The 22,683-nt window shown below is 33.5% G+C and overlaps 1 protein-coding gene across 20 annotated transcripts in view; it reads right to left on the bottom strand.

Annotated features, from left to right (window-relative positions):
* The window catches only part of LOC105976363 (lysine-specific demethylase JMJ29-like), a 37,358-nt gene that overhangs the window by 13,835 nt on the left and 840 nt on the right, over positions 1-22,683 (bottom strand). The window contains exons 3-29 of one of the 20 annotated variants that reach the window (XM_088826985.1): positions 22,049-22,144; positions 21,760-21,843; positions 17,906-17,956; positions 17,435-17,515; positions 16,657-16,717; positions 16,177-16,298; positions 15,943-16,063; positions 15,807-15,851; positions 15,419-15,729; positions 14,870-14,919; positions 12,680-12,834; positions 11,785-11,900; positions 11,290-11,389; positions 11,062-11,203; positions 10,614-10,677; positions 9,903-10,527; positions 9,031-9,354; positions 7,424-7,768; positions 7,112-7,184; positions 6,943-7,028; positions 6,703-6,822; positions 6,519-6,580; positions 6,185-6,439; positions 5,897-5,956; positions 5,725-5,810; positions 5,152-5,194; positions 4,375-4,704 (exon numbers count right to left, since the gene is read on the bottom strand). In XM_088826985.1, coding sequence (XP_088683111.1) covers positions 6,202-6,439; positions 6,519-6,580; positions 6,703-6,822; positions 6,943-7,028; positions 7,112-7,184; positions 7,424-7,768; positions 9,031-9,354; positions 9,903-10,527; positions 10,614-10,677; positions 11,062-11,203; positions 11,290-11,389; positions 11,785-11,900; positions 12,680-12,754 — 2,370 coding nt within the window. In that variant the 5' untranslated portion in view covers positions 12,755-12,834; positions 14,870-14,919; positions 15,419-15,729; ... (6 more) ...; positions 21,760-21,843; positions 22,049-22,144 and the 3' untranslated portion in view covers positions 4,375-4,704; positions 5,152-5,194; positions 5,725-5,810; positions 5,897-5,956; positions 6,185-6,201. The other 19 variants (XM_088826987.1, XM_088826996.1, XM_088826999.1 and 16 more) reach the window with 19 other exon arrangements.

The raw sequence follows: 22,683 nt of genomic DNA, 5'->3' as shown, positions 1-22,683 counted from the left end.
CAACAAAAAATAATATAAAAACATAGGCATCATTCAAACACAAAATGAAGTAAAATCACCTAAATCAGATCACAAAACTCTCGATTTTGAACCTTTGATAAGAGAAAATGAGGAAAATTGAACAAGGGATTGAGAGATGCAGAGAATGTGTGAGAAAGTAGAATGGGAAAGGGGAGGGAAGGGTAAAACTTATTTGTGGGAAACTCCGCCAGTAAATACGATAAGGTCAGCATTGATTGTATCGATCCCTAATAAATTGCTTCATATCCAATGACGATGCCAGCTAATTTTACATATTAGCAGTTGCACCAATCGTAGCTGGCAGTAAAATGACATTTGGCGAGATATGAAATGTACCATACAGTCTATTGTGGACTTCCTTGAGCCATTAATTTAGTTTACCTAGGTATGAAAAAAGCAAAAACACAAGGACTGACCAACCCAAGATCATTGCTAAAAATCTCTTTTGCGACTACTTTATCGTCTAAATGATCCGGCCTGGTTTCATTTTATCAAAATTAGTACTGTATAAAATAAACCAGGACTAGAAAGTGAGACAAAAGTCAAAATATCATTGAATAGCGGCTTCTAAAGATGATGGTGCACTCACACGCTTTCGAATTCTTTGTATTTCTTTAAAAAAAATTAGAAAGTATTTTCTTCATTTCCTTGATCTATACAAACACTGGGATATAGTTGTGAGGTAGGGCAATGCCCAGAAAAAAACCTGTAAGGAAAACATATCCATAGATAACGGGATGACTAAAATCTGTTACTCATTCAACCAGCTACGTACACAGATAACAACGTACACAGATAACATGACATTTACAATTATCTTTTCGAATCTGAGCACCAATTTATGCAAGATCTACAGATTCTCTAATACTGGTAAATATGATCAAACAACTTTATCATCTGCCTTATGTAAGATGTAATATTTGCTGATATTTTCTTTAGCATGCAAATGAAAGAGTTTAGTAGTCGGCATCGTTCATCTGAAGGACCAAACCCCAATTATTCGAAGAAATTTCGAACCAAGTCGAAATCATTTCGGTTGTTTTTGGTATAGGATATAAGTGTGGATATCTTACTGAATGGTATGGTATTCAGTACCGCTTTTTACAGAATAAACACCCCACGCAATACTTCACTAACGTGGACCATTTAAGAAAAGTAAAGCTTGCTTACCAATAAAGATGACTGTAGAAGTAGTACCATCTCCACTTGTATCATCTTGCGGAACAGCAGTACGAGCAATCATTATTGCTGTTGGACTTTGAACTTGCTGTCATCGTTCATAAAAAAAACCAGGCCTAGAAAGTGAGACAAAATATTATTGGCGAGATTGGTGCACTCCTTAAATGCATAAGCAAACTAGTTACTATATTCAAGACTGTACCACAGGCACAATGACAGAACTGTTGAAATCAGTGGATTTTTTGGCAATAAGAATTTCAATTGTTTTACTACCATGACACACAAAAGAATCCTATTTGATGATTATCTTGCATTTCTTAAGTTTGTTATCTTGTATTAAGTCAAGGGTTCAATTCACTTTGGGGATGGGTTGTAGGCTATTTATAAGGCCAATGTTTTTTTTTAAGAAACTACAACACAGGCTGCCAGAAAAAACATTTACCAACTGGGCTAGTATACAAAGGCTTCTTGACTGGTCTCACTTTCTTTCTAATCTTTATTTTCCCTTGAACATATTGACGAGTTAATAATAGTATATCCTGGAAAGTAAACATCTCCTCACTTGAATTGTGTATATTATATTTGATCAATACTTGAAAATAAGTAATTCAAAACATAAAATAACTCATAGTATGTTATTCTTGTATAACTAAGTCACGCAGTCATTTCCGTGATATTTGCTCTTTCATATAAATGTTATCAGATGCAGCACTTTTCGATTATTTGACACTCAACAGAGCACTACTAAGACTACTCTTCAACATCCAGATTAAAATATTACCTGATACTGAAAATACATCTCTCGCCAACTCTCGATCATGCCCCATATTCCTTCAAATGATGAGAAGTAAAATTAGTAGGAACCATCAAGTTACAAAAAAGATGAGATAAATAGTAACCTAAGACGACTTTCTATAACCAACAACCATTGAGTGTCTGGGGAGGTAAAAATTAATACATGACAACAGAAATTGCAGCAGTTGACAAATTTACATGAAACAACGAAAAAGGTGTCCTTTTTAAATTTATAGTCAGTGGAAAAAGAAAATCCCAAATAACCACTTATACATATAAATTGATATGAATATGAATCTCCCATGAGTTCAATTAGGTATGAGGTTCCCCAATTAATTGTTAAAATTTCATACTGCTATCAAAAAGAGGCATAGAGAAAGGCATTTGCATACTGCAATAAAAAAAATGCATAGAAAAAGGCAATTGCATTTTCATATAATTCACCAAAGCAGTAAATTCATGGCTTACAATCTGGAAATAGCCATCCGATGAAGAATTTCCACATCCAATTTACTCCATATATCTCCCACCACCATAACCACGGCGGCGAGCATAGCCGGAGCACATTAACCAATACAGTAGTCGTATTGTTGGAATGCCTGTTATTTTCCCATCTCCTCTTCACCAGCTCCATCCTCGATTTACCGTGCGCCGAGAAAGAATACGGCGAGGGATAACGGCCGGTGGCGGCGGCGGCGACGGTGGGCCTGGACATTGCAACTGCCACCTACGGGGTTTTAATCTGAGGAGTGGGGAGATGACAAACTGATCGTCGGAAAAGGGTTATTTTATTTGATCATTTGCTAGCTAAATAAATTAAAGTTTAAACCCCTCAAAGTAAGCGCTACATATCACTTCAACCCCTACAACCAAGCATTAATATAATTTCAACCCTTCCAACTAAGCTTTAATATTAATTTAACCCCTCTAACTAAGAATTGTTGCGAATTGTTGCAGTTGAACCCTACTATATTTTTTTCAAGTTGAAAAACCAAGAAAAATTTCATCAAATTTATCTCGAGTAAACTACAAAAAGTACCCCTGTGTAATTTCCAAATAGCAAAAACTCCCCCTGTGATAAATAAACTAGCAAAAATCCCCCTGTGAAATTTAGTCAAAGGCAAAAACCCTCCCGGTTGACTTAAGTGTGGCTCACTCGCGGGTTGCGCGACTGGTAGTAGGTTTTTGGACGTGAAATGACGAAATTGTCCCTAACAATGTATTTATATGTATATATATTATATGTATATATATTTTCCTTTTATTTTGATTGTTTAGAAATTAAATATTGTTAAAAAATAGTAAATAATTAAATTTAAAAATTATTAAAAATTTGTTAATCAAATTAAGTATAGATTTTTTTAAATATATAATAACGGAATTTAAATTTTCTTTTGATGTAGCGATAATTTAAAATATATACAAAAACTATGTGATAATAAAAATAGAAATAAATTAAAGACCCCATTGTACCTTTATAATATAACAAAAATAAAATAATTAAAATATTTAAAAAATATAAGAATTTATTAATTGCAAAATCCCGGTGGTATTTGTGCCTTTTTATATGAAGTCAACACTCAAATAATAAATGGGCCAAGTGTGCTATTTAAATAATTTCACAGGGGGTTTTGGTTAGTTTATTTATCATAGGGGGGTTTTCGCTATTTTTTTTAGAGATTATACATGGGTACTTTTTGCAGTTTACTCAATTTATCTCTCTTCAAACCCGTTATTCAATTTGAATCACTCTTCGATTGCTATTTGATACGCTCTTCAAACCTGTTATTCAATTTACTAGTATTTTACCGTGTGATGCATGGGGATCAATTCGAAAATTAAAATGTATTAAACTAAAAAATATTGAGGATGTAATTTAAATCGATCGAAAACAAAAAATAACAAATTTGTATATCATTTTGTCACCAAAAATCTACATAAATATAAATTGAAAACGTCGGAACCATCATTAAAACTGACATGCAAAAATCAACTCTATCATGAGTAGTGATCGAATCACATTACCACTCTTGTGCATTAATCCGAATCTTGATACACTAACACACAAAACTAAGACTGATATTGAAACTAATACTAATACCGATTGTGATACTGATACATGGGGTAGGGGTTTCCACGCCGATGTTGGGAGTGTGTGGCATTTTATCGCACCTATTTTGGGCGTGAAATCAGCTATTTCACATCCATTTTAGGCGTGGATAGACAAAAAACGGATTATTTAAACCTAAAAATTAAAACCGCATTTTTCATGTCCCATTTACAAATCGTAGTTACTTAAGTTAAAAATACATGCTAGTTGAGAATAATACATAATTATCTAACTTGCAATTTTAAATTTGCTACAACTAACACAACATATTGCTACGAAATCAAAGATATATTTTATAAAGAAAACAGTTCATGTCATGCTGATTCGCCAAACTCACTACAACTCGCAAAAAACGAAACAAAAGAAAATATTGCTCAAAATTACAGTATGAAAAACGTTAACGCATCGGTAGATATGGTGTCACTGAGACGTAGAAGACTCGGCGGCGGCGGTGTTTACTTTGTTAAGGAGGAGCAAAATCTCTTGCAAAAGATAGGCTTTCATATGAGAGTCAATAAGGTGGCCTTTTGTTTCGAGAATCAATTTCATCCTCTTCAACTCTCTCTTCACTTCTGCAAGACTAGGTATACGTATCTCCCCTGCAATAAGAAATGATACGTAGCCGATAAAAATGGTAGAAACAACATATATATATTTATGAATTAAAATTGCAATAAAACATTAAGAGAGCACATAAAGATCTTCACGGCTCAAAATTCATGAACGAAAAAACACTGGAGCCAAACAGACTGCCGACATTTTGAAGATGTTGGCCGGCCCACAAACAGATTTGCAAGCCACATTGTGAGTTAATTGAAATCGCGACCAAGAAACCATTACAAGAAATACGACCATGATTGATGAAATAAGCTATACGAAGAACATCATTATTTTTAGAAAATTAATTTGTAAATAATCTAACAAACAGAAGAATGTAAAACGAGAAAAGGTGTCATATCCAATCACATATTTCACATTTCAATTTTTTTCAATTGACGGGATAAATCATAGTAGAGAAGTGCCATAATTGTAATTACGAAATTTACCTTCAGATTGGGCTGCTTCGTCTGAATTTTCCTTCATTAGTAACTTCACAATGCAAAACAAAAATAAAAAAGGGTCATCAGAAAGAGGAGCAAGATAGCTAGGACACAAAAGGGTCATTTTCAAATCTTAAATGATAAATATATGATCTCTTCGACTCGTTCTAATCCAAAGTAGAAGCTGCCGTATTTTCAAGAATATCAAGAGAAATGAGAATTGCCAAAAAGAACTGGATAAGTTAATCAACTCGGGAGGGGGGATGAAAGATCGGAAAGTACAAAATTCAAAAACAAAAATACATTGCGTATCTCATTAAACGACATGTCATTTGATTTTTAACCAGAAGAAATCAAAAATCATCAATCCGATAAAATAGTTGGAAGATGGAAAATTAAATACTGAATACAACCGGGGGGGGGGGGGGGGGGTGGTCATCATTCGGAAACTAAATAAAAAACTTACAAATATCTGAGAAAACGACGAGAAGAAAACTGAGAGAGGAATCGAGAGATGGGAGATATGGGAATGAATGGGGGAAGGGAAAACGAGTGTTATATAATGGTGAGAAAATCTACCGTGATAAGACCGGCAGTCAATGCAGCGATTCGCAATAAATTGCGCAATAAATTGTGCCTTATCCAGCCACGCCACGCCAGCTCATCTAACGTATCAGCATTGACCAAATTTAGCTGGCAACATTATACATTTTGGAAAGATATAAAATATACCGGACGGGTTTGAGAGTACCTTACTACGTTTTGTGAATTTCTCATGAGCACCTAAGCCCAATATCCACTGCTAACAGGCCTGTGCATTCAGCAAACACAACATTAGCAAACAGAAATACCAATTTGCATTTACCCCAACTTAATACTAAAACCAAAAAACGGAAACATTAGCCCGCATCATGCCAAAACCAACTCGAAAATTCTCAGGCCTTTGAAATTCATGAAATCGGACAAAAGTATGGCACAAAATTATATGAATAAAGTATAGTTCCACAGATGAAAATGTCAAAATATTATTCAGGCTAACCATTGAAAATGGTGTAACTAAGATGAAGAAGAGCCAGCACTTGAGTTTATTTTATTAGTGAGGAGCGTAATCTCTTTTAAGAGATACTCTTTCATATGAGGTTGAAAAAGGTGGCCTTTCGTTACGAGAGCCAATTTCATCCTCTCCAACTCCCTCCTCATTTGTAAAGTACTAGGTCTCTCCCCTTGCTGAGCTGGATTATGGCGTACATTCCCATGCTCAAAGGGGGGTGCAAATGGACTTCTTAACGTAATTCTGGGAAAGAATAAAATAAAATGAATTAACATCGTATCAAAGACATATGTTTAACAAGCCTATGTATATATTGACTTACGCGTCAATCTTGTCCAAGTACTGCACAGCTTGGCAGACAGCACTGAGAACCAACCCTTTCACCTGTTTCATTACGAGCCGTTAGATGTCATCCACAATCTTTGTTTTCTTACAAGCAGACAAATTATATTCATTATATATCTTTGATTTTGTTTATTGACAAGACAATCATATTTTTGACATACCTGCAGCTTGTCTTCCTTACAGCTATGATTCTTTGGGAGACGCCGATACTCCGTTGATAGGCGGATGCACTGACCGACGCTTTCGGCTGAAACAAAGTCGATGGACATACTCGTGCACGACTGCAAGATGGAACACGCACACAAAAATTAATTGCAAAATTCACAGCGAAAATTGTACATTCGACTGAAAATAATTGAAGCCGTCGTTCGTGAAGTTGTATACGAGTCAAACACTAAAACCTTTAAGTTTCTAGCTTGGTAAGGGCAGCCAGCCGGTACCAAAACTGCATCGCCTAATCTCTGGACAAAGGTCCATGGTTCAATTCCTACCAAAAAAAATATAAAAATAGATAATCAATATATATAGCAATTCACACATATACCACTTTACAACACAATAAAAACATACCATATTCATCTTTCAGCTTCCTTTTATGCTCCATTGTTAAGTAAAATGCTTTCTCATGAATAGGATGAACCAGCTGTGCACGAATAGAGGAAAAAATAAATTAGTAATATTTCAAAACATATTGATACTCTGGAAAAATAAAAGACATCTATCTAATTATGCTACGACAATAAAAGATCATACCAAAAGCTTAACAAAATTTTGATTTTTAGAATTCTGTTAGAAAAATAATAGTAACTACCATACGAGAGATAAACCCCATAACAGAATAAGTTGAGTAGAACATTGTTTTCAAAGTCAAGATTTAATTACTTGCTGCAAAGGGACGATACGCCTGAACTCTCCGTAATGCCTCCGAAGATAGTGTTCCAGCTTAGGAACATCTTGCCTCCGAAAAATGTCCCAGATAGCACCACATTTTTGTTCATCGAAGCTTTGATCGTTGTTTCCTGAGGTTGAAGGATCAAATTTTTCCTTTCCTTTATTTTTAATTTCCCTTTCAGATTGTTGATTTCTCGTGGCATCTTGATATGCTTTCCAATTGCTTACAGAAAATACCACTGGATCTTGGGCAATGTGCTTCCTTCCCAACTCCACTATTGTTGAAAGCTCTTCCGGATTAAGAGACGTTGCAGCTGTATGCATCAAGACATTGACCTAAAACAAATTAAAAAAGAAAGGAAAGTTAGAATCAACAAAAGCAGGATCCTGACAACAAATATAATACAAATTCAGGCTTGTTGTAGTCACTTGTTCGTATGTTCTATACAAACAACTTAGGCATTGATAGAAAGAGATCTTGAGTGCAATCAACAAGGTTAAGTTGAATGATTTAGGTAACAAAAATATTAAACATCAAGAAAGACTCCAAGATTCCTTCGACAGCTAGCATAAACTTTCTATGAACAAGCACCAAAATAAAGCACAAAGCTTACATGTGTAACATATAACACCAAAATAAATATCTTTACCTATTAAACTATTTAGTAGTTTAAGTTAAAGTCTTTAAGTAGGTAGGAATAATATGAAACATAAAAAAGGACGCAAACATACCTTTGACGACTATTAGAAAGTTTCTATGTTTATCTTGCTTGAATGATAATATGATATATAGCTCAAATCTGGGGTGATCGAGTAATAGCAAAACTTTATGCTTGTAAACTATTTAATATATCTCATTTTAACTCTACACATACTATATTTGCACGAAGTCGACCAAATGCAATCTAGAAGCAAGATCCTTGGCTAAAGTTAAAAACAACTACGTTACGAACAAGTTGTTCCTACTCGATACCTAGATGCAACAAAATCATTGTATTACATTGATTACCTTGTATGAGAATTTGATAAATTCTATGGCTCGGATCTATAATATCCTCTTATTTACCACATGTATATACTATTTACTATTTATAGAAAATACCCTCACCCATTTTGACTCGCTTCAAATATGAAACTTGAAGTATTGAGAGATTACTCTTTCTACTAACAAACCACTTTCAACATAATTCTTATAAAAGATAATAATACGTGATTTATACTTTATAGTCTTAATCCGTATTTTCTATTTAGTACGGTCTTAACGATATTTTAGAAACTCAAAATTCCTATAATTTAAGATCACTTTCTTAAGAAGTTAATTATGTATTAGAATAGTATTAGGAGTTAATAAGTTCAATCATCATATTATAAACTCGTATAATGAGTCAACAATTAAGATTAACATATTAAATGCAAGAAAGAAGAATTAGGACTGCATTGAATAGATATAAATACCCACGACTTCATAAGAATATTCTTTGGGAGATGTACTGCTTCTATCGATGCAATTGGCAGACTAATCGGAAATGATTTAAAGCAGTTCATGTATTCTCATAAATATTCAAGTTAATAAAGATAGATATAAAGAAAAAATGTACCATATCTGAAAGAGCATACTGAAGCTTGGTTGCAGAACAGAAGCCAAGGTCCTCATTGACTCCATAAGCAAAGCATATTTTTGGACCCAAATCCGGCTTCAACGACTTTTTAGGTGTTTTCGCTGGCATGTTGAGGTAGCCAGCTTGATGTGTGTATAGCTTGAAAGGCAAGCATCTAATGAACTCCACGAAATGCCGAGGCAGCCGTTCTTGAAAGGATTCAGTTGGAGGCCAATCCTCCAACTTCAAAATTTTGGGCCGGCCTTCACTGTCCAAGAGGCCTTCAGAATACCCGTTGAAAAATTGGTGCATGTTTATAGTTTCCTGCGTGTCATAGTCCCAAAATCAAATCATTACAATTAAATGCAAAAAAAAACATCAAGAGCAAATCTATCAAAACATCTCTATTTAAGAAAACATATCGAGTACGAAGAACCGTCAGATCTTTGCTTTCTCCTATCCAAATTCGTGTTAGACACTTATTAACCGAACTAAAGTTTTGTTTTTTGAAGGTTGACACAATTAAACTAAGGAAAATAAACGATTAGTATTTCTGTTACTTGGTTCTTTTCTTGAAAGATTACATGGACCAATAGAATACTGCAGCCATTTGCAGCAAGTGAATGCTCAAGAACATATAGAATACAACCTAGAATCAATTACAAGAAATAAGATCATGATTGAGAGAAAAAAAAAAGGGGGGGGAGGGGGGTATACGAAGAACAACATGATTTATTAGAAAATTCATTTGTTAATATTATAATAAACAAAAGAATGTAAAAATAAGTGAACGTGAGAGTCATCCAATCACAAAATTCCAAATAAAAACTTTTTGATTGATAGAGTAAAACATAATAGAGAAGTCGGCATACCTTGCACCAATTTACGCAATTCGTTACGTTGAATTCCAGAATGCGAGCGTCATTAGTCCTTCTAGATTTGCGGCAACCACGCCACATGACTAATGGCTCCCAACTCAACCCAGTCGTCCTGCTGAGCACGTCAGGGACTATCACAGGCTCACCTTTATATAGGTGCCGTTGGAAGTGCTTTTGGTCAACGCCCACAACTGTGGAACAACGGAAATTACGGACTGCACTCCCTGAACATGAGCATGCTTCTTCGGAAACTTCCCCCACCTCGAGATCGACGGACTCTGCTTTAATTAGCAGTTCCGATACCCAGTTATCTGGATATGTGGACTTTAACACCAGATTCCCATGAGCACATCCCCCCATAACTTCAGGTGGACAAACTATGGTACCTCTGTCTATCAGCTTCCATTCAGAAGTAAAACTCGTGTGGTCCATAGAACAACAGGCTGCTGCAGAAAATCTGTCATTGCTTGTAAAAGTACGACCCCCATGATGAACGTGATATTTATCATTTCCCCATTGGAAGCCATTCCTTATCTCTCGGCAACAAGTTACACAGAGCTTGTACATACAGTTTAGACAACTTCTGTGGATATCGAATATTGCAGTCTTACAGTTGTCACTGCACAGCACAAGTTATAATTATCAACATTTTGCATACTGGAGCAAACATTTATCAAGAAAACGACATAGGTTAAAAGTATCCACCATTTGACTTTATCGCCGTGGATAAAGTTGGCTTTCGGAAGCTGTAGTCCCGCAACTGAAACACCTGCCCAACCAAAATATATATTATAATTAATCAAATAAAACTACATCGGCTAGGGAAAATCAAAAGTTCTATCAATTATGTTTATCTCCAGGTACGTCTCACTAATACCTCAAAATCATAAATCACTGAAATGGAGTAGCACATAACATTAACGGAAACTGTTAACATATAAAATCCTTTTCTATTTATTATATTTGTTGAATAAACAATTCAATATACATGTTTGGCAGGATAATGGCCGTGAGCAGTGGTGATGGATAAGAACATAATATTTAGATATTCGTACTGTTTCCAGAGTGTTTAGTAACACAAACAAAGGCACACCTAAAACAAAAAGTGTAATACAGGTGAACGTTAAAACCTCCTGACAAAAGTTAAAGTAACCTTGAATTCTTGCCTCTTCTTCTCTTTCTATGTTCTGCTCAACAACAAACTTCCTAAAAGAAGGAAGAAGTACTCTAATAATATATTTTGAGTACTGGACCTTTTTGTTGATGTCAAGCTGCAAGTCTGGTATGAACAAGTCCTAACATGCAAGAACAAGAGACTTAATTAGAAAACATATAAAATACTATATTAATATAAAATCAAGAGAAGAACCTTAATACTAACTTTATTCTCCAGATCAGGATGTATGCAAGCTGTACAGTTGCAAATTTTGCGACAGCCTGCGCATGCTTCAGCAAAGTCAGCCTCTTGCAGCCCTCTGTACCTGTGATTACAACAGAGATATAGTAAATCTATATGCACGAGCATCGACGATAAAAAAAAAACAAATATATATATATATATATATATATATATATATATATATATATATATAATGAAGAAAATGCAGGAATAATGTTAGTGTAGAACCAAGGGAAGCCCTTACTTTGAAACATGTTTAAGCAAAAATTCATTCATAAATGACTAAATGAGTAGTAGGTTTATTCCAAAGAGAAGATAATAAATATACCATCCTACTTTGCGGCGGTAAAACTCAAAATTAATCAGTATGACTTAAATGACATTTATCCATATCACAAAAAACAAACCACCATGTAAGATATACCAAGTACCAACATAAGAGCAGCAAATAATATATCAACCAACAAAATTTCTCACCATTTATTGATACAGAGAATACAATAACCCCTATGCTTGCACTTGGTGCATCGCACGACTTTTTCTTTGTCATTTCTATGACATTGATGGCAATTGGTCGAGTCGATGCTTTTCCTCTGCCACATCCAAAGAAAAACATATTAACATAGAGTATATCCTCGATTTTTAATATAGTACTTTATGAAAAGTTGGCAATGGAATGAATTAGATGAGATCTACAGTTCTGGATATAATCTTCTTTAGGATCTTAACTTTAATTGTGGTGACATATCATTGTTTTCTGCCGCCATCAAGTTATTTCAGAACAATATTTAGACACCTTCGAATATTATGAAATTATGACAGATCATCCAAACATTTGTATGCTTTTACTCTTAAATTATATATATATATATATATATATATATATATATATATATATATATATATATATATATATATATATATTCATGTCCACTGGATATCTAATGTTTAGATCTATTGATTAAAATAACAAAGATACATTTATTTACATTAAATCACTTCATGATTGAAAACTAAATAATTCAAGACCAACATCACAAAATCGAAGAATCCACACTTACAAATAAATGTATTTAGTCAAAGCAATTTCACTACGAATAGTCTGAAAAGGGGTTTTTCTAACTTGGTATTTACACATGGGGTCTCATTGAAAAGACAAACACAAAATGCAATTTGATTATTTACTTCTAAAAAGTAGTTGATAGAAGACAATTGCATGGATAACTGAATTCTGCAACCTATATACTTATATCAAATCTTATAGAAATTTAAATCTCAACTGATATACATAATACTAGGAAGGCAACATGTTATTTTCTGTTTCTCATTGTTTTGTTCGATAGATCTGCTACAATTAACATTATTAATTTACCTTTAAGTTGTGTCCGTTCATTTGCATATTTCCAGCAGAAGATGTTTCTCCATTTGAACTTTTCAATGGCATCATTTTAACTCCCCGAAAATTAATTGCCTTGATAAATCTTGGTTTTCAATTGTTTTCTCAGTCAGAGCACCAAGTTCTCTTAACTGCAATGGCAAAATGTATGCATAATTGTTCCAGGGAAAATGAAATAAGGATGTCTTACCAGCAAAAAAGGAAAATTGTGTTGATTAGTGTAATCCGATACTGCTCACTGCAATATAATGTTGACTATTGCATACTTATACATATTACTGCAATATAATACTGACTATTGCAATCTTATGCTGATTCACATAAATATGTAAATCATTTTCCTTCTCACTATCCAAAAACGTTTTTACTTACCATGCCTGTAAAATGGAGGGCCCAGGAAAAAAATCTCAAATTAGGATTCCTGAAGGACATTTTAAGAAAAAATATCTATTTTAAATTATTGCTACTTACTACTTATGCTCACTGACAATAAAACTGGTCCTAGTAAGTAGTAACTAGTTCACCAGAATCTATTAATAAATATTTCAACCATTAAAATAAAAAAATTAATATGTTCACGTAACCTATGCCGACTAATGATTTTTTGTCCTCTAAATTCTACCACACAAAAAAAAAAAAAAAAAGTGGGAGATAAAGGTTAAGGAAAAAAACATAAAGTATATAATAGTGGTTATTGGTTTCTTCATAAGGATTGCACCACACTAATTATCAATTATTTTAATTTTTAATTATTAAGTAAGAATACATGCAGTGATTAAACCAACCTTATTTATAGAAGATTTTTTTTTTTCAAAATTGTTAGGCTATGTTTGTTACCATTTTCAATTTTTTTTTCACTCTTTCACAAAAATAAAATTATCTTTCTACAATATTTTCAAAGACTTTCTCCAAAAAAAATTCAAATACTTCTTCTCTCTTTCAATCAAACACAATTTGAGTAAAAAATTCTTCACTAAAATAAAAATTAAAATCATTTTATCCTTCAAATTCTTCTTACAAAATACATTTTCCCAACACTTTTCAGACATGATTTGATTGATTACAGCATAATTGTCTTTTCTCAAAACACAAACACACTTTATTTATTTTCAAATTCTTCTCCCAAAACATCTTTCTCCAAAATATAAGATGGAAACGAAAGTGCAAAATCTTACCAAACATAGCCTTAGTTTCTACAACATAAACGATAAAATAATCAGCAAGGAGGAGTAAGAAAACTAATCCTAAAATCTAATCTTCAAAATCAAGATGACAAACACATGTTCTTTTTTAATCTAAAATAGAAGATATCGTGTCATGAAATGTAACAAGAAAGTGATGGAAATTAGATAGCAAACTCAGTTCATCAAGTTTAAGAAAAAAAAAGGGAAAAACAAGAAAATGTAATATAAAATCACCTAAATCAGATCACAAACTCTTCTGATTCTGAACCACACACAAAACAGAAGTTTTTAATTTGAGAAAATGAGGAGATGAAGATGGAAAATTGAACAAGGGATACAGAGGTGGAGAGAATGGGCGAGATAGAAGAATGGGAGTAGGGAGGGGAGGGTAAAATTTATTTGTGGGAAACTCCGCTAGTAAATCCGATAAGGTCAGCATTGATTGTATCGACCCCTAATAAATTGCTTCATATCCAGTGACGATGCCAGCTAATTTTACATATTAGCAGTTACACCAACCATAGCTGTCAGCAAAATGACATTTGGCGAGATATGAAATGTACCATACAGTCTATTGTGAACTTCCTTGAGCCATTAATTTAGTTTACCTAGGTATGAAAAAAGCAAAAACTCAAGGAGTGATGCTAAAAACCTCATTCCCGATTGTTTTATCTTCCAAATATCCGGCACGATTTCTTTTCCTAAAACCAAAGTTCTTTTGAGATGTTTGAACATATCGAAGAGTAATATCACTTGCAATTGTGTATAATATATTTGATCAATACTTGAACAAGTTAACTGAAGACATATAATAACTAATAGCTTTATTAACATATCCGTTAGTCTTGAATAACTAAGTCACGCATTCATATCTGCGACATTTCGTTTTTCATATAAATGTTCTCAGATGAAGCACTTTCCGATTATTTGACACTTAAAAGAGCACTAAGGCTACTCTTCAACATCCAAATTAAATTATTACCTGATTCTGAAAATACATCTCTCGCCAACTCTCGATCATGCCCCATATTCCTTCAAACAATAAGAATAAAAATTAGTAGGGACCATCAAGTTACCAATAAGATGTCATAATTTTTTCGGTTTTTTGGTCGAAAAACATTTGATTTTTTTTACAAAACAACGTATAGTAAAGGAGTAACAATAATTGATGCTAATCCTATAGTAGCTAATACAACAGAGAGAAGCAGGATAGCCACGCATGCAAGATTGTAAGTCAAACAACGTAACACGCCTTTCCATAACCTACGACCATGGAGTTTCTTGGGAGATAAAAATTAATGTACGGCAACAGAAATTGCAGCAGTTGGCACATTTAGGGCATTATTATCACAATAACCAAAAAATATATATATAGTAAATAAAAACAATAATCAACAAATACTCACCAACATATTCGACCAATTACCCAAAAATCATGTTAAACAGTAATGAAGTATATATAAATATAACAGCAGCCAGAGGTTCTCCATAGTTTCTAGCTACACATTCTTTCAAGAATAAACTTAATCACCTGCCAACACATTCTTTTTCATCAGCGCAGGATTCCGATGTACATTCCGATGCGTATAGAGGGTGCAAATGTACCATATCTGAAAGAGCATATTGAAGCTTATTTTGTCAGTGAGGAGCGGAATCTCTTTTAAGAGATAGTCTTTCATATGGGGTTGAAAAAGGTGGCCTTTCGTTTCGAGAGCCGAGTTCATCCGCTCCAACTCCCTCCTCATTTGTGAAAGACTAGGTTTCTCCCCTTGCTGAGCTGGATTCTGGCGTACGTTCCCATGCTCAAAAGGGGGTGGTACAAATGGACTTCTTAACGTAATACTGGTAAGTAATAAAATAAAATGAATTAACATCGTATCGTATCAAAGACATATGTTTAACAAGCATATATGACTTACGCATCAATCTTGTCCAAGTACAGCGCTGAGAACCAATCCCTTAACCTGTTTTATTACGAGCCGTTAGATGTCTCCGATTCATTATATATATCTCCGATTTTAGTTATTGACAAGACAATCATATTATTTTACATACCTGCAATTTGTCTTCCTTAGAACTATGATTGTGAGGGAGACGACCGATATTCCGTTGACAGGCGGATCCACTCACCGACACTTTCTGCTGAAACAAAGTCGACAGACATACTTGTGCACGACTGCAAGATGGAACATCGTACACAAAAGTTAATTGCAAAATTCACAGCGAAAAATTTACATTCGACTGAAACTAATTGAAGTCGTTGGTTGTATACAAGCCAGACATTCAAACCTTTAGGTTTCTAGCCTGGTGAGGGCAGCCAGCTGGTACGAAAACTGCGTCGCCGAATCTGTAGGACATTTTCTTTGTCCTTATTGTGGCATTGATGACAGTTGTTTGAGTCACTTCTTTTCCTCCGTCATACCCAAAGACAAACATGTTAACATAGGAACTCATTGTCCTCACTTTTTGAATATCTTACTTTACGAGAGTGAAATTATAAGAGATCTACAGTTCCGGATATAACCCTCTCAAAAATAAGTATAGATAGCTTCCTTCCATTTCACAAGGGTATCTAATGTAAGATCTGTTGATTAAGTTAATTAAGATCTGTTGATTAAGTTAACTAAGATAAGTTTATTTACTAAATCATTTTGTGACTGAAGACTAGATATTGTTTTTTTTGAAAAACAACAACAGATCCATGTTGTTCTCTGTTTATCAATCTTTGGTTCTAAGAGATCTGTCATAATTGACTTTCACGAAATTTACCTTAAACTTGAGCTCGTTCCTCTGCATATTTCCGGCAGAGGATATTTCTTCATTGATAACTCTACATACAAGGAAAAAAAAATCATCAGAAAGAGAAGCAACATAACTATGACACAAAAACTTGTCCTAGAAAACTAATCTTCAAATCGAGATGAGATCTATCATTAATTCAAAGTAGAAATGAATGAAAACTGGACAAAAAGAAATGGACGGAAACAACTAGGCGACAGGGAATGAAAAATCGAAAATTACAAAATTAAAAAAAAATGATGTATGTCAAATCAGATATGTCCTTTGTTTTTTGAACCAGAAATAGATCAAAATCCTTGAATCCGAGAAAATGATTACACGGTGGAAAAATGAAAGTTGAATGCAGCTAGGGAGGCGGGGAGGGGGGTGTAACAAGAATAAGAAACAAATGTAGGCATCATTCAAAAACAAAATGAAATAAAAAAACTTACAGATTACAGATATAAACACAAATCTCATCTGATTTTCAACCAAAAAATCAAGCAAAGCCTTAAATCTGAAAAAAATGACGAGAAGAAAACTGAAAAGAGGAATAGAGAAATGGAGTTATGGTGGATGAATTGGCGCACGGAGAATGCGTGTTATATAATGGTGAGAAAATCTGCCGTTATACGGTCGACAGTCAATTGCAATAAATTCTGACTTATCCATCCACCAACTCACTAACTCATTTGCCGTATTAGCATTAACAATTCTTAGTTGGCAGCAATATACGGAAACAAAATATATTGGATGGGCTTGACAGTACCTTACTACGTTTTTTAACTTCTACGAGCCATTTCTTGGACTTCTTATCGAAACCCAATATCCACTGCTAATGCTAATAGGCCTGTGCATTCAGCAAACCCAAAATTAGAAAACAGAAATATCATTTTGCATTTTGCAACACTTAATACCCAAAACCAAAAAATTTGGTTTGGCTTGGTAAATTCGTAAAGATCCAGGGAAAACTGAATTGCAGACAAATGAAGTTACACTAAACATATTTCGGCAATGCTGAAAACCGATTGCCATTCTTGGTATTGATTGCTCGTTGGAAATTTCAAAAATTTCATCTCAATCTTGATTGCTCTTCCAAATGGCTTACATGTAAAATTTCAAATGAATTAAAAAAAAAAAGAATCTTTTAAACTTATTAACTTGCATTTTCTTTGGTGGAAGAAAAGAACTAAAACTAGCTAATATAAGGCATATGACAATACCAGGAATGAATCCATACATGGAAAAAATCTCTTCTGCAATCATATCAAACAGTTGAGAACGGCTCCTCCTTTGAAGAAAAAAAGAAAAAGAAAATAATAAATAAATAAATAAAAGTTGAGAACGGAAGCCAGGAAGGAGATTGACCAGAAATTGATTAAAAAAAAAGAAAAAAGAAAAGCACAGTTCAGTTGCATAAACTTAAACCAAAAGTATCAGCACCGAACCAAAACTGTGAAATATGGAAAACGAATATCAAACAGGATAGCAGTTCAGTATTCGGTACAAACTAAGGCTTTGGTTTTGGTTCGGTCGATTTACCAAACCGTACACATCTACCCAACTGCTAAGTAGATCATTTCAGCATAATTTTTCTAGGAATGGTAAATTTTGATATCATATTAGTCAGCCTATTTATCAAGTTTAGCTTGATTTCTGCTCAATAAGCTAAAGAAGTGCCAAGTTATACAGTGCAATAAAAGGTTAATATAGATATTTGATGTTGTTTTGATTAGATGCATATAACTTTGGAGCTCAACCCAAACTTTTGTAGCCCCCATACCAGATTAAGATCAAACAACTTATGAGCAAATTTTTTGCAACTATAGATTTACTACTGGCGCATTTTCATTTAATCGTGAGTAATCCCTATACGTTAAAAACTTAAAATTATTTCAATTATTCTTTTAAACCCGAAAAAGCGAAGAAGAAAAAAGATGCAACCACGATGTCCAGTGTACCAAGAGTTAGTTTCCCATTTTTCTTTCTCATGAAATCTTGAAGCTGAAAAATAAAGTTAGCTAATCAGAAAAGTTTTATGTAATATAAGCTGCTTCTACCAATTAGGAGATTATTTTTGAGTAAGAGCATTATGCAACTAAAGTACACTACTGCTTAAAACAGCGCTGTGTGGTTCAACACTTCAATACGGATTTCCGGACAAACTAGCTAAGCATCCAATACATAAAAACAAATGTAAGCTCATTGACCAAATATTCCTCTAATAAATCTATCACCAAATACTATAACATAAAATATCCTGAAAATGAAAGTTCTTATTTTCCATTCTCGACTATAAGCTATATTTTTCAAGATGCATATCCTGACCATATTCATTCTTCCTTGTGCACAAGCCATACAAATGATAGAAATCTAAAGCTTTTAGTTTTTGGAATTTCAACTATTTTATTACCACGACGCATAAAAAGTGTCAACAAATACATAACACAAATTGAGGAAATCAACTTTCTTCAATACCATAATTAATTATGTTCAATAATGAATATTTACATCAAGCGATTATCAAAGTCTCTCAGGAGGAAAAAAAAAAATCGCTCTCAAAAATGTTTTGGCTTTGTTGGTTAACAAGATAAATCATGACTAATTATATCTTATTTCATATTTAGTTAATTCAATAATTTTTGGGAGCATCTAAAAAAATTGAAAAGAAAAAAATTGTGCCCTTCTCTTATAGATTAATTGGTGCATTTATACAATTGGACCCTAATAAAATTAAAATAATCTTATCTTGGTCACCTCATTGTAACAACCAAACGAGGACGTATTCAATTTGATAGTACATCATTCGTTGTCAAAACATCCAGAATTGGTGCTTCATACAAAATTATCTTTCTCCACTATAAATTTCTCATTTGCATAGCATTTGCATATCTTTTATAACTGTATTGTGTCAATTTTATTTTGTGTGTGTGTGTACAAAAAAGATTCTTCCAAATGCATTTTTCACTATAATGCAAACTTAAGACACCCTTGGATCACTTTGGTTAATACATACTTTATTGACCACGTAACACCGTAAACAATCATTAAAATTACAAATATTACCACATCGGACGGGTCTCTCTGCAAAAACCCTTCATCCTTAAATACTCAATCAGGAAGATCTTTTTACAATATTAAGCAAATCGTGAAGATTTTTAGATGTATCACTGTTTAATGGTGCAGAAATATTTATGTGATACCGCGTGTGAGGTGCTCTAAATTTAGTGTTGCTTCGAAGTGAAACAGATTAATGTTATAGTGCAGGAGAAAATATTATTTTGTCAGAACAGAAAACGCAAAGTAACTCAGTAAGTAATTCACATCATACATATACTCATTTCTCAGTAATATTTGAAATATGAACACTTTTCTAACACTAATAACTTTGAAAGTCAGATATATGTAGTTGAATTCTTCTCGATGCAATAACTAGAGACCAACGGAAGAATGTGATAGTATATGCTTTCTGCGTGCATCTATCCAAGTGCGTTGTCAGTATAATGAAAGAAGCTTCTAACTAAAATTTTAACAGAAGTTTTTACGTTCTAAACAAGATGGAAGCCTAGATGGCAACAAGTTAGAAAGTAACGATAGCATCCTAAAATCAGAATTTCAACCAAAGAATTTACTAAAATCAGAAAGTCTCTAATAGCAACATCGATTAGGGTACTAATGAGAACTGAAAGTGCAATAACACGTCTCATAAAAACAAGATATTCTCTCTCCAACTTCTTCACAAAAAAAGATATTCAAAGATGAGAACTACAGATTTTTATGTTAACATTTTTGTCTTCGAGTATGATAGAGTGACTCAAACAATTGTCATCAATGCCACAAGAATGATGAAGAAATAGTTTTATGATGCACCAAATGCAATAAAAAGAACTATCCCGTTTCATGCATTATTAAATGTTGAGAACTTTTGTTGTTGGAGACATTTTATACTTCAATGCTCAGTTGTTAGACACTACTAAAATCTTTTGTGTCCTAGAAATTCTTCGACTATGACAATTTGGACGCCTACGTCACAAGATTGGTTCCAGTCAAAGAATTTCCAGATGCAAAAGATGTAATTTTAGTAGCTTAACATAAAACTGAAACACTGAAATGAAAAAGTATCTTCAACAACAAAATTATTCACAACTTAGTGATGCTGAGAACGCAATAATCCTTCAAACTGCATTTGATGTATCCAACAACTATATCTTTACCACACATGTGACGCTGAGGACAGTTGTTTGAGTTTATTTGCGTTTGTCACACCGAAAGACGAAGATATTAACATATAACATAGGAACCCTTAGTTCTCACTTTTGTATATCTAATTTCGCAAAAACAAAAATTTGAGATTCACTACTGAGGGGTGGATCATGCAGAGCATAGGACTCTTTAGGCAGTTTGAATTCGAAAAAACTAGTTTTCCAATCAAACTGGTATATAGATGATTTCACCCAAATCCATAGTAAGAGCTGCCATGTTTTCAAGAATTTCCAGAGAAATAATGAAAATTGAACAGAAAGAAATGGATGAGTAAACCAAGCATAATGAAAATATAAAAGTCAAAAACAAAAATAAAATAAAATTAATTATGTCCAATCAGATGTGTCATCTGATTTTCATCCAGAAATAAATCAAAAGCCTTCAATCCAGAAAATGGTTTGAAGATAGAAAACTGAATGTCTAATACAGTTAAGGAGATAAGGTGGAGACCAACGAAGAATAAGAAAGAAAGAAAAAAAAAAGCGCAATCGAAAACTAAATTAAAAACTAAAAGATATCGAACACAAATCTCATCATTTTCAACCAAAGATAAAGAAAAATCCTTAAATCTGAGAAAATGGTGACAAGAAAAGTAAAAAAATGAAAGGAAAATAGAGAGATGGCGATATGCGAATGAATGGGGGCAGGGAAAACGAGTGTTATATAGTGGTGAGAAAATCTGCCGTAATAAGACCGACAGTCAATGCAGCGATACGCAATAAATTGTGCCTTATCCATCCACCAACATGCCAGCTCATTTAACGTATTAGCATTAACCAAATTTAGCGAGTATACGATTTTGCAAAATATACTGGAAGGGTTTGACATTACCTTACTATGTTTTGTGGACTCTTCATTAACCATTTCTTGGAGTTCTGAAAGAGTATCTAAGCCCAATATCCACTGCTAATAGGCCTGTCCATTCATAAAATCCAACATTAGCAAACAGAAATATCAGTTTGCATTTTGCTAAACTTAATACTAAAACCAAACAATTAGGTTTGGTTCATAAATTCCTCCAGAATAGGTAGAATAGAATATTCTGTAAAAAAATATAGAGATTTTTCTTTGGCATTTCATTAACAAAACCCGAACCACTAGTAAATTGTACCAAACTTACTTTGGTAATGCTGAAAACTGATTGCTCTTTGGTATTTTGGCATTTCATCTCAGTCTTGATCGCTCTTAGCCAACACCATTATTCTCTATTTAGATTCTGCATAGCAAATAAAAATGTAATGAATTAAAAAAAAACGAACTTAAGAGAACGAAAACTAGCCAATAATATGAGACGTGACAATAAAATGAATGTATTATATATGATACATGGAAAGGATCTCTATTTCAATAATATAGGTAGAAGAATATAAAGCATTTCTTCTCATTTCAAGCCAACAGTACAACTAACATTTTATGAATATCTTCTTCTATAAAATGCATATCCTGACCATTTCAATTATTGGAGTTTCAACAACTTTTCCTCTGAGTTTGAACCTTTGATAAGAGAAAATGAGGAGATGGAGATCGAAAATTGAACGAGGGATTGAGAGATGCAGAGAATGTGTGAGAAAGTAGAATGGGAATAGGGAGTAGGGAGGGTAGGGTAAAATTTATTTGTGGGAAACCCCGCCAATAAAAGCATTTACCCACGCAGTCATTTATGCGATATATACTCTTTCATATAAATGTTATCAGATGAAGCACTTTTCGATCATGCCCCATATTCCAAAAATATAAACTCAATAAGCACCAAGA

Source organism: Erythranthe guttata, chromosome 2 (genome assembly GCF_056151865.1).
Source record: "Erythranthe guttata isolate IM_541 chromosome 2, IM_541, whole genome shotgun sequence".
Classification (NCBI taxonomy): domain Eukaryota; kingdom Viridiplantae; phylum Streptophyta; class Magnoliopsida; order Lamiales; family Phrymaceae; genus Erythranthe; species Erythranthe guttata.
Note: the sequence above shows the minus strand (reverse complement) of the source record. Positions and strands in the feature narration are given on the sequence as shown.